This window comes from Clinocottus analis, unplaced genomic scaffold (assembly GCF_023055335.1).
Source record: "Clinocottus analis isolate CAN_PGR_092001 unplaced genomic scaffold, fCliAna1.0.p SCAF_8, whole genome shotgun sequence".
In the NCBI taxonomy this organism is placed as follows: domain Eukaryota; kingdom Metazoa; phylum Chordata; class Actinopteri; order Perciformes; family Cottidae; genus Clinocottus; species Clinocottus analis.
This window is the reverse complement of record NW_027176240.1, coordinates 20,739,136-20,750,880: the sequence shown is the minus strand read 5'-3', so window position 1 is coordinate 20,750,880 and position 11,745 is coordinate 20,739,136. Positions and strand designations below refer to the sequence as shown.

At 44.9% G+C, this 11,745-nt stretch overlaps 2 protein-coding genes across 2 annotated transcripts in view; one reads left to right on the top strand and one right to left on the bottom strand.

Annotated features, from left to right (window-relative positions):
* Positions 1-1,827: 1,827 nt before the first annotated feature.
* On the top strand, positions 1,828-6,398 carry cdt1 (chromatin licensing and DNA replication factor 1). The gene is made up of 10 exons (XM_068568349.1): positions 1,828-2,461; positions 2,567-2,713; positions 2,840-3,147; positions 3,266-3,460; positions 4,154-4,299; positions 4,419-4,519; positions 4,653-4,841; positions 5,408-5,545; positions 5,642-5,843; positions 5,965-6,398. The coding sequence occupies exons 1-10, from the start codon at positions 1,952-1,954 to the stop codon at positions 6,126-6,128; spliced, it is 2,100 nt and encodes a 699-aa protein (XP_068424450.1). The 5' UTR covers positions 1,828-1,951; the 3' UTR covers positions 6,129-6,398.
* A 567-nt stretch (positions 6,399-6,965) lies between these two features.
* The window catches only part of aprt (adenine phosphoribosyltransferase), a 6,040-nt gene continuing 1,260 nt past the window's right edge, over positions 6,966-11,745 (bottom strand). The window contains exons 2-5 of the mRNA XM_068568150.1: positions 11,647-11,745; positions 9,752-9,885; positions 9,484-9,562; positions 6,966-8,350 (exon numbers count right to left, since the gene is read on the bottom strand). The exon at positions 11,647-11,745 is cut by the window's right edge and continues 5 nt beyond it. Of these exons, the coding sequence (XP_068424251.1) occupies positions 8,211-8,350; positions 9,484-9,562; positions 9,752-9,885; positions 11,647-11,745 (452 nt within the window). The 3' untranslated portion in view covers positions 6,966-8,210. The remainder of the gene's footprint in view (positions 8,351-9,483; positions 9,563-9,751; positions 9,886-11,646) is intronic.

Here is an 11,745-nt window from a genome sequence, read left to right as displayed (position 1 = left end):
CTATCTATCTATCTATCTATCTATCTATCTATCTATCTACCTGGTGCAATACCTAACACGTGCAATACCCATTACGTTTAAGTACTTTTATACACATTTTTACTGTTTCATTTTTCATTTTGTTTTATTTCTGTTCTACTGTTTATTTATATTACTTGATTTGTATCTGTATTTCCTTGTACTGCTGTAATCCTGTAATTTCCCCACTGATGGACTATTAAGGGTTATTTTATTTTATCTAGAATATTTATTAAATAACGTGTTTTTATGGATTTTTGAATGGATACTAATTTTAAAAATGCCATATCCCATGGAGTGCTTCCACCCTCCCCCATTTGAGAACTACATTGATGGATATTACTGCCAACGTCTTCATTTAGTTTGGAGTGAGACTCGGTATCGATGAAGTTATCCACCGCAGGGTAACGGTTCAAACGTTCATGAGCCAAAGTCACAATTTTAAAGCATGTATAGAACATAAGACGAGTCAATAATTCTTCATCACTGATGAACAAATACGGTTGATCAGCATATTTGCCGTCCTCCAGACATCATACAGGCTAAATGAGCGTAGGGCTAAACCAGAAGTTAGCATCTAAAACTAAACTGGAAGTTAGCATATAGAGCTAAACCAGAAGTTAGCATATAGGGCTAAACCAGAACAGATATGTAAATATCTAACATATGTAAATATGTAATCAGGCCTCAATGACCCGAGCCTATGAGCATGCAAGTGATTATGATCAACAAAGCATGTAATCTAGTTTAAGCAGGCGTTTAGGCATCACAACCGTCCCAGTACGAGCCGTGTTTTCACCGCCTGGCGGCTAGTTTGACAAATGATTCATTACTATTTTAGTTTACATCACAGAAATTCTAACAGGATGTTTTTGGGATACGTGGATCTCAGGACAGAATCCCCCAAAAGGAAACCTAAAAAAATACGTAACATGTAACAGAGCTGCATCTTTCTTTTCCTTTTTGGTGACCTCACCCGTTTTTCTTGGCCCTCACTGCCCTCAAATCCATCAGGCTTCTTCATCAAGCAGTGAAAGAATCGCTTATTTGAAAATGTCCACTAAGCCTCTCATATTCATGATACAGTGTGTGTGGAATAGATTAGTAATTATAAGTCGTTAAATGCTGACTTAATCAATCCAGTTTATTGAACTTATAAATTGTATTTAAGGTGCCTATCCCCTAAACTTGCAAAACAAGATTAAACTGAAGCACACAGTATGTGATTAAAGGGCCGCTGAGTTGATTTGAAGAGGTGTCATAGTGCTGAAGAGATGATTAACGCAGAGTACTGACATGTAAATGTGAGGGGATATTTACATTAATCTGGCCATTGATCATGATATGGGAGGCAGCTGATGAGCGTCAAGAAGGATTTACAATGCCCTTAAACTTTTAACACATTCAGTTTAATTTCTTGAAAAAAAGATGAAGACTTTCTTTTTGCTCTATAAAAGTTATTTTATTCGTTTGAATTACATATAAATAAACAATTAAATGTGCTTGACGTATTTATATGGGCTTTGTTATTCTTGAAAGGCAGAGCGACTGTGTTTAAGGACCGCCCTCTTTTATTACGTGACCGGAAGAGGCGTGGTTTTGTTATTCTCGAAAAAATAAATAATTTAAGAATAAAAGAACAAATGACACAAATAATCAAATCAACAGATCTGTTTGATAGCATTGTTTGTGATTAAACACAATGTCAAAACGGGTTTAAATGAAAAACATCCGCGTCTTTAAGGAACCCCCTCTTCTATAGCGCGACCGGAAGAGGCGGGGCTTTGTCATTTTTCGCGCGAGTTTCCTTTCTTCTTCCTGTGAAGTGTGAAACCCGTCGTCGGCGCGTAGTATTTATACTGTTCCCGACTCCACAGAGCCGTAGACTCGCTTTCCCTTCGCGGCTCTCGTGTCCACCTCACGCAGCGGCAACATGGCGCAGCCGAGAGTGACGCAGTTCTTTGCCCAGAGGAAGAAAGGGCTCGCCGGTCCGGTGAAACCGACCAAGCAGCGCAGGAGCGCCGTCGTCGACCGCGACTCGTCGTCCGAGACCGGGACCAACGTTGCCAGCACGAGGTCAAGATCCTCCAGAAACAACGGCGTTTTCCTCCGCTCGTCCTCCGTCCACGAAGAGTTTGTCCGGGTCATCGAGGAGGCGGTGGAGCTGGACCACGGCTCTTGCTCTAGCGGGTGCGCGCAGGGAGTTTGTTCAAGCGGGTGCGCGCACAGTCCCACCTCCAGTCCCCGGACCCCGAAGCGGACCTCGGCGGAGACCGAGTTCGACCTCGGAGCCGCCGTGTTTTCGGCCACCAACGCTCACAGCACGGCCAAAAAGAGGCGGCAGGAGGAGGAGGGCTGCCCGGACTTCAAAGCCCCCGTTCCGGTGAAAGCAGCGAGGACGAAGGCCAGGAAGAAGCTGGTGCTCCCTCCGGACAGCCCGCAGGTAACGCAGCGTCCATTTGTTACAAACAATGAGGCAGCCATGACACTGTTTGTGAGCCTGTTGTGCAGACAGAGTGACACTGTGTGTGTGTCTGTGTGTCTCCAGTCCCTGTCCGGTGAGGTGACCCCGCAGCACCCGGATCCTGCAGCTCCTCTTTCGGGGCAGAATGCTGAGAACCAGCGCCACTTCCCAGCCGACATCTCTCCACAGAGGACTGCAGTCAGCACGGACACCAGAGGACAGGAAAGCAAGGTACCATTGTGTATGGACTGTCTGCAGATCCTGCAAAGACCTCCTCACATGTGGTTGTATTTACCACGTGCACACACATCTCTCTCAGTTGTCTTTACCTCCCTTTTATATTCCCCTTTCTTCCAGGTTTTGTGTAAAGAGGGCATTGCAGCCCTCAAGTCTCGCCTTCAGAGGATCAAGAGCAATGCGGAGGAGACAACCAGAGCGTCTTCACAGGCGTCAGCGTCCACGTCTCCCTCGTCTCCGGTCGCTTCCGCTGCTCATAAAACAGCCCCATTTGTCACCAACACTACCGCCACGCCCGCCAACTCCGACGTTAAGGCCCTCAAGGTCACCGTAGCGAGAGTCAGAGAGCTCGCCGCTAAAGCTCAGCGGAGGAAGGAGGAGCGAGAGGCCAAGCAGAGCGAGCAGAGCGAGGCGCCGACCCCGGAGAGGTGAGCGTGCAAACACACACACGGCTAGAGCCGGACGCCGATGAGTGCGGCGCAGGTTAGTGACACCGCATGGCCGCCGAACCAGAAGCCAACGTGTTTTTGTTCTTGTTTCCTCCAGCACCGAGCCGCCGGCGTACCAGCGGTACCACGCCCTCGCCCAGGCGGGCCCGCCCGGCCTGTCCCTGCCGTTCCAGTACAAAGTGCTGGCGGAGATGTTCAGGAGTATGGACACGGTGGTCGCCATGCTGCACAACCGCTGCGAGACCGCCACCTTCGCCAAGGTCAAGCGGGGAGTTCAGGACATGATGCACAAGTGAGTGGAAGGTCGGAGGGGACGGCCCGGCTGTACTTCAATACATAGAAATGTGTATATATAGATGGAGGATGAGTTATTATTTTAAGTCATGTTTGTGATGTAACGACAGTATTTCGGACAGTACCAGGAATACCAAAGTAATGCATGTCTGTCTTGAATTTACTGCCCTTATTCCCCAGGGTTTGATGTCAAGGCTCTGCACAACACTTAAAATATTATATTATATGTTTAATCCTTATGTTGTTGTTGTAATTTAGAGGGACATCTATGTTTAATTATAATACGAGTGGCGGAGGTGTAGTTTATTCAGCCATAAAGTACTGTACAACTTGTTTACATTTACCAGAGCATTCCAGTCCCGTATACAGTTCAGGGTGTAACAAAAGCCTTGAGCAGTACATTAATGACGATACAGTACTGCCTCTCGTGCCTTATTGCTTAAATACGGCTGGATCAAATCGAGCGTTCTGATTGGTTGAGATTGAATCACGGGGTGTACTTCATTCAGCCATAAATGACTGTACAACCTGTTTACGCCAGCGTTCCATATCAGTGCACACTCAAAATAACAGTGCATTATTGGCGATACAGCGCTGCCCCTCGCTTGATACTGGCGTCCTTTTTTTGTGGCCTCCTGGAGCTCAGGACTGGTCGTCAGCGTCTGACCCGTCACTTCTCCTCCTCTTCCAGGCGCTTTGAGGAGAGCCACGCCGGTCAGATAAAGACGGTGTTCCCAGAGGCCTACACGTTCAGGCAGGAGAAGAACGTCCCGACCTTCAACAGCAGCGTCAAGAAGGGCTGCTGCCAGCTCACCGTGGAGCCCGTCCTCCCCTCTGGTTCGTACTCAAAATACTACAAGTTGAACTCTGTTCAGCTCTCTATCAAGGTGATGAGTCCTATCTTTTTCTGTGTGAATGTATGAATGAACATATTTGTGGGTGTTTTTCCTCCTCAGACCAGAACGAGGCTCGTCCCGTCCTGTTGGCCTCTCGCCTCCTGGAGAGAAGAAACATCTTCCACCTGAATCTGCTCTCCATCGTCAAGCAGCACCACAAGGTCAGCAGCTGAAGCGTTACGGCTTCGTACAGTCAGGTTTACAACGAGGCCGAGGTTTTGTACGATGCTGTGGAGGCGGGCAAGAGGAAGAGTGGGCGGTATGAAGTGTTCATGAACCCGTGTCTGTCTGCAGAGCTTCCTGTCCTCGTTGGTTCCTCCGGTGTCGGTCCCGGAAGACAAACTGACCCGCTGGCACCCTCGCTTCAGCGTGGACACGGTGCCCGCCGTCGCCGTCAGCCCGCTGCCTCAGCCTCCTCGCGGCGCCACGCTGACCACCGCCCAGGAGGTGCTGGACAAGGCCCGCTCCCTCATCACACCCAAGGTACCGGGTCCATGTTCTGACAGCAGGGATGATGCATTATCAACGCGTGATTTTAACCCGTTTTGTCTACTTAGACCTCCTTTTCTCTGTGTTTGAGTTGTTGTAGGAACCCCAAATTAATTCCAATACTTGTGTTTATTGTCTGTATTTGTTCAGCAAAGTCTTGGGAAAAAAATGTATAACTGCAAAAAAATCACTTTAAAAAGATATTTTGATAATAACTATGAACATCCAGCATGATATGAGCCAGAGTCCAGAAAAAAGCCTCCTGGAGCGTCAATAAAACACCTTTTAGGAAAGATTAGGACCTAAAGAATCAGAATAAAACAAAGTCTTGTCCTGTTAGGAAGGAGTTTCAGTCAAAAAACTGTGTCCAGTTTAAAAATGTAAAAATATTAAGTATTTAATGCCAAAAGATGGTCTGAATGGGGCATGCTGGGACTTAAAATGTGCGTCGGAGGATTTTCGCACGGTTTTCAAAAGGTTCAATGCCGTGCTCGGGTTTTATAACGCCTACTGGATTGTTCCTAACAGATACGTTCTCCATGAAATGTAATTTGTTTCAGATGGAGAAGGCTCTGGTGGCTCTGGCGCAGAAGACAGAAGGAAACGCTGCAGAGAACAAAGAGCCGGCGGCGCCTCAGAGCTCGCCGTCCGCTCCACCGAGCGCCCTGAAGGGCGTGTCCCAGTCGCTGCTGGACAGGGTGAGTGGACCAGGAGGGCTTTACTTGAATTGACCTTTGCCCCGCCCAGAAAACCCTCCGCTCTGATTTTAATCCATGTGTTTTTGTTTGGTTCAGATTCGCGCTAAAGAAGCCGAGAAGCTCCAGGCGGCCATGACGCGAAACCCCGCGCAGGAGGACCGTCTGCTGATGATGTCGCGGCTTCCCGAGCTGGCCCGGATTCTGCGGAACGTTTTCGTCGCGGAGAAGAAACCGGCGTTGATCATGGAAGCGGCCTGCAACAAGATGGTGGCCAGCTACAGGTCCGCTCTCAGTACAGGTGGGTCGAGAGCCGAGAACCAACCGGCAGTCATTTGAACTGTAGCGTTAAACAGTATTTTTGTCGTGGAAAAAGTCGTCGCCGCCTCCTAACAGCTTTTTCCTGCTCTCCAATGAAACAGGCGACATGGAGAAACACATCCGTCTGCTGGCCGAAGTGGCCTCTGATTGGCTGATCATCCATCCAATCAGGAAGGACTTCTACCTGAAGCTGAACAAGAGCATGGAGCTCAGCGGCGTTCTGGACAAGCTGAGCAGCCGACTGCGAGAGGAAGAGAGACTCTGAGGCGCAAATGACAAGGCGGTGAATTTCCTCGCTGCCGAGCCGACTGACCTGAAGGCTGTCGGCTTTTTAGAAGTGCAATATTTTGTGGATTTCAATGATTTGTGGACAGTAGAGCCGGTTTTGCTGTGTTCAATGGTCGGATACGTACGACCAGCCCCGCGTACTGGTATTTATTGCACTCCCATGTTGTAAAGAGGTTGTTTTAAACCACATTTCTGTGACTAGTGACTGTGCTTTGTTTAGTTTTTCATGTCAGCGTTGACTTTTTAAGGATCGATTTTCTACGATGTAGAACTGATGAATGTTTCCAATTTCTTTTTTTGAGATCCGTGTTCACGATCATGTTTAAGAAATACAAGCGTCTGTCAAAGTTCTGCTGCCTCCAGTCTTTATTAAATATCTCTGAATCAAAAGGGCAATGATTACATTACATATCTGACAGCTGGTGACGACCTATGTACTCATCCTGTCTGGATTATAAGTAGTAAGTAGTAAAAAAAACATTATTTCATATAGAAATTGCTTCTTTCTGCCACACAACACACTAGACGGGACATTTTCATTTTACCAGCTGACATGGACGACCATTCAGTCACACCTGTTGTCAGTTTAGCAATGAACTCGTGCACGTGTACGCAACTGTTGCTGACCCGTGACCTTTGACCTCCAGTGTGTCTCCACTTGGAGATGAGTCATCGAGGGGAGCAAACTGATGCAGCAATATGTCCTAGGTTTGTTATATTCGCTGTTATTTTCTGGAAATGTGTTAGGTCTGTAAGGTATTAGGACTATATATATATATAAATATATATATATATAGATATATACACACACACTTACTTTTTGGCACAAATCAATAGTCGTTCATCAATATTTTATGACCTGAATTTAGTATCTAAATTCATCTCATATTAAACCCACAGTCTTTAGTTCACTAATGCATGGGCCAAATGTGTTAAACTTCAAAATATAACGTTCATTATAGACAATTATTGTCGTTAAAATATGTATTTGAGCTTCTAATGCCCATAAAAATGTTTTTGTTTGATGTTATAGTGGCTATAGAAACATAATTTAAGTTGCAGATAGAGATCAAGCGCCCAAATAATGCAGGAGCGTGCCAACAAGCAGGAGGGAAATTATTTATTTTTATGTAAAACAATATTGTGTTAGATAAATGCTGTATTTATAAGAAATGTTTGGCTCTAACACTAACATTAGTGTATCCTCATCCGTCCAACAATGTGCACAGAAGATATAATATACACCATCTACACAAGTGTAAAATATTTAATATACAGAGGGAGAAACCTTTTTTGACTGATGAGACAAAAATAAAAGTATAATTGTAAGCAATGCAATATTATCTAAAGTTTGAAACTGTTTATCAATCAATTTTGTAGTTTTTTTGTTTACATGTTTGTCTGCCGTGAGCAAATTGTATTTAATTTCCTGTCTTAAGGTGCTTTTATTTTGAAGGCGAACAATATCGTGAAAACGGAGTGCGCCGTTTCTTCTTTTGTAAAGAATAAAACACTTTTAAAAATCCTGCCAACTCGTTTCTTCATTTATTCAAAATTGACCGTTAAAACCGTTAATTCAGCCGTTAATTGGCGACCCCCATTTCCGTTTTGACTATTTCTCGCCTTCAAAATAAAAGCACCATAAAACAAAACAAGAAACCAAATACAATTTGCTTACGACGGACAAAAACGTGCAACAAAAAACAACAAAATTGATTGGCAAACAGTTTTAAACTTTAGAACATATTGCGTTACATATAATCCTTTCGAACATACAGTATCAATGCGTCCTCCTGCTTCCTCCTGTTCAGGCACACAGGGATGCATTAGGCAAAAGAAACAGAACATTAAGACATTTTAAAACTCATTAAAGACTCGCAGAAACCAGCTGGAATGTCAAAAGACACGGCACCAGAGCATTAAAAGATTTATGAATGAATACATCCGTCAGTCCGTGATTGAAATGACAAAAACCGTAAACTTGAAGACTTTTTCTGGTGCTGGTTACACAGGAAGCACATGATTGGGAACCAGTCATCCGTCGTGGCGGTGCGGCTCCTCAGTACTCCACCAGGGAGAACACGGCGTGTGATTTCAGTTTGTCGGCGCCGTGCAGCTCCTTGAGCTCGATGACCACCAGGCAGCCCAGAATCTCGGCCCGCTGCTTCTTCATCAGCTCGCAGGCTGCGAACAGCGTCCCTGCAACACAGACGCTGCAACTTGACTTCAAAATACGGTACGGGACAACAAATTGAAAGGTTCATCAAATAAATAACTGCTGGGTGACGTTTATGAATGAACAATAGGCATCAGATAGTGTCCGTCATTCCTCTGGCCATTCGGTCAACATGACGGCTACTAAACACGAGCACCTCGACCCCAGCAGCTTTTAGCCCGACAGCTTTTAGCAGCTTTTAGCACGGCAGCTTTTAGCACGGCAGCTTTTAGCAGCTTTTAACACGGCAGCTTTTAACACGGCAGCTTTTAGCAGCTTTTAGCACGGCAGCTTTTAGCACGGCAGCTTTTAGCAGCTTTTAGCACGGCAGCTTTTAGCAGCTTTTAGCACAACAGTTTTAGCCCGGCAGCTTTTAGCACGGCAGCTTTTTAGCTTAGCAGCTTTTAGCACGGCAGCTTTTTAGCCTTGCAGCTTTTAACACGGCTGCTTTTAGCCAGGCAGCTTGTAGAGCAGCAGCTTTTTAGCCCGGCAGCTTTTAGCCCGGCAGCTTTTAGCCCGGCAGCTTTTAGCCCGGTGTTTCCTACAGGATCTCCAGAACCACATCCTTGTGGGTTGTATATTAGTTCCTGGAAAATCTAAATGCGGCCTGATAGTTTTTCCCCTTGCGTGGTTGGAGGATGTTTCTTTGATCGCATCACGCGTTTTAAGCAGAGATTTATGCAAATGTTAATACCCAGCATGCCCCAATGAGAGCATATTAAGGCATAAAAGGTTACAACTTTTCAATTTGAACCGAACGACACCGTTTTTTGACTAAAATCCTTGGTAACAGTCCAAGGATTTGTTTTATTGTGATTCTTTAGGTCATTATCCTTACAAGCACGTCTCATAAAGACAACTCTGTAGCTTGTTGTTTAGGCCTTGAACCATGGAGTAAACTCGGGGCGGCTTGAAAAGGCATTGTTGGGAAATCTTGCTCTGGTCATGCTGGATGTTCATAGTAATGATCGAAATATGGTTGAATTATTATTATTTACAAATACATTTTGTAAAAAAGGAAAGAAAAAAAAACACTATTAGAAGTCATTTGGGGTTCATATGACGACTTTAACAGACTTCACCAAAGCCTCAAAGGGCTCTCACTCCGGCTCCTCACCTCCAGTAGCCAGGAGGTCGTCAATGAGTAAAATCTTCTGTCCTGGAGCAACAGCATCTTCCTGGGCCTCTGCTTCTGCCTGGAGGAACACGAGGAAAGTGGCATCAGCATCGTGCCGGGGACGAAAAGGATAAAAACACCTGATATGACCCAGTCCAACACACGCACTCATTACGAGGGTAGCATACTCTTTTTACACTATGTTGGGAATCAGTTGAGGAATACTTTCAAACGACCAGTCCAACATGAGTGAGTGTGTGTACTTAACCCTGCCATACTCCAAATCATATGCCACAGACATGGTGGTTCCAGGCAGTTTGCCTTTCTTTCGGATGAGGACAAAGCCGACGCCCAGCCGCTGGGCGAGCAGAGGCCCAAACAAGAACCCACGAGCGTCTAGACCTGAACACAAAGAAACACAACGGGGTACCCAGCAAAATATTCATTACAAAGACGTATTTAATCAATAGGGTACAAGAGACAGTACTGTATCGTCAATAATGTACTGTTCGAGGGTTCAATGGTGTCGTTAGGCCCGACATGCAGCAGATGGCCAGCAATTACCAACGGTAATCATCTCTCACTGGAAATCATCACGATTTTGTCATTAGCCATGAAACTCTTTTTCATTCCTCATCTTAGTTTCCAGTTTTACGTGCTCGCTCTTTGCTAATTAGTCTGCTGCTATTTTCGTCAATAGTCATTACCTACAAAAATATCAAGGTTCACACAAAACATGTTTGGTAACTGTCGAGCTTGAAGTGACAACTAACGGTCGTGCAAAATCTACCTGTTATTTTGAGTGAGCACTGATATGGAACGCTCAGGTAAAGAGGTTGTACAGCACATTATGGCTCAATACAGCACATTATGGCTCAATACAGCACATTATGGCTCAATACAGCACATTATGGATCAATACAGCACATTATGGCTCAATACAGCACATTATGGCTCAATACAGCACATTACGGATCAATACAGCACATTATGGCTCAATACAGCACATTATGGCTCAATACAGCACATTATGGCTCAATACAGCACATTACGGCTCAATACAGCACATTACGGCTCAATACAGGGCATTATGGCTCAATACAGGTTATTATGGCTCAATACAGCACATTATGGATCAATACAGTACATTATGGCTCAATATAGCACATTATGGCTCAATACAGCACATTATGGCTCAATACAGCACATTATGGATCAATACAGCACATTATGGATCAATACAGCACATTATGGATCAATACAGCACATTATGGCTCAATACAGCACATTACGGCTCAATACAGCACATTATGGATCAATACAGCACATTATGGCTCAATACAGCACATTATGGCTCAATACAGCACATTACGGCTCAATACAGCACATTACGGCTCAATACAGCACATTACGGCTCAATACAGCACATTACGGCTCAATACAGCGCATTATGGCTCAATACAGGGCATTATGGCTCAATACAGGTTATTATGGCTCAATACAGTACATTATGGCTCAATATAGCACATTATGGCTCAATACAGCACATTATGGCTCAATACAGCAGGCCCAGTGACTCACTCTCAACCAATCAGAATGCTTGACTTCATCTACCCGTATTACAATGTATTTTTTACTTCACTACATTTGTGAGATGCCAGTCAAGATTGTTAATTTCCCAATTATATTTAGAGGTACGGAGCTGACTAAGTCCACCCACTTCCTGTCAAAAGAAAGCTATTCGCGAGCAATGACAGTCATCTTGCACTCGAAAATATCAGGGTGGCCTCATGTTGTTTTTTTTTTAGATGTTCTTTGCAGGAGCGATGTGAAATCGCTGGCAAAAGAGTTTTACACGCACATGCATCTCCTTTGCACACACAGATTTTTGACATGTATAGGCCTCCGTAGGAAAGTCAAACAGTAAATAGTGAATTTCAACACGGTCTGATCCTTTTGAGACGGTTTCACTCTGCCGTTGTGTCTCACATTAATGGATAATAGAGAAAAACATCTGTAGAACTGATAACTATATCTGCTATACGTACAGTACATGCAACTCGCACACAAGATGCTATTTCAATTCTCTGTTCACTGGTCCTTTACGGCTCATCAGGTAAAGGACACTGGTTTGTATTGAGGCGCGTTGCTTTGGCTTCTTACCGACGATCAGATCGACCTGCGGGTGATTCTTCCTCACATGTTCTTCAAACAGGTCGGTCGCTGCCGTCAGAGCTGCTGGATCCTTCAGCAGGGGACAAA

What these genes read in the sequence shown, in the direction of transcription:
- cdt1 (XM_068568349.1), top strand. Translation starts at nt 1,952, where the DNA reads ATGGCGCAGCCGAGAGTGACGCAGTTCTTTGCCCAGAGGAAGAAAGGG. An exon ending in GGAGCCCGTCCTCCCCTCTG is followed by an intron (nt 4,300 to 4,418) that starts GTTCGTACTCAA and finishes TTTCCTCCTCAG; the next exon opens with ACCAGAACGAGGCTCGTCCC. An exon ending in CAGGTCCGCTCTCAGTACAG is followed by an intron (nt 5,844 to 5,964) that starts GTGGGTCGAGAG and finishes CCAATGAAACAG; the next exon opens with GCGACATGGAGAAACACATC.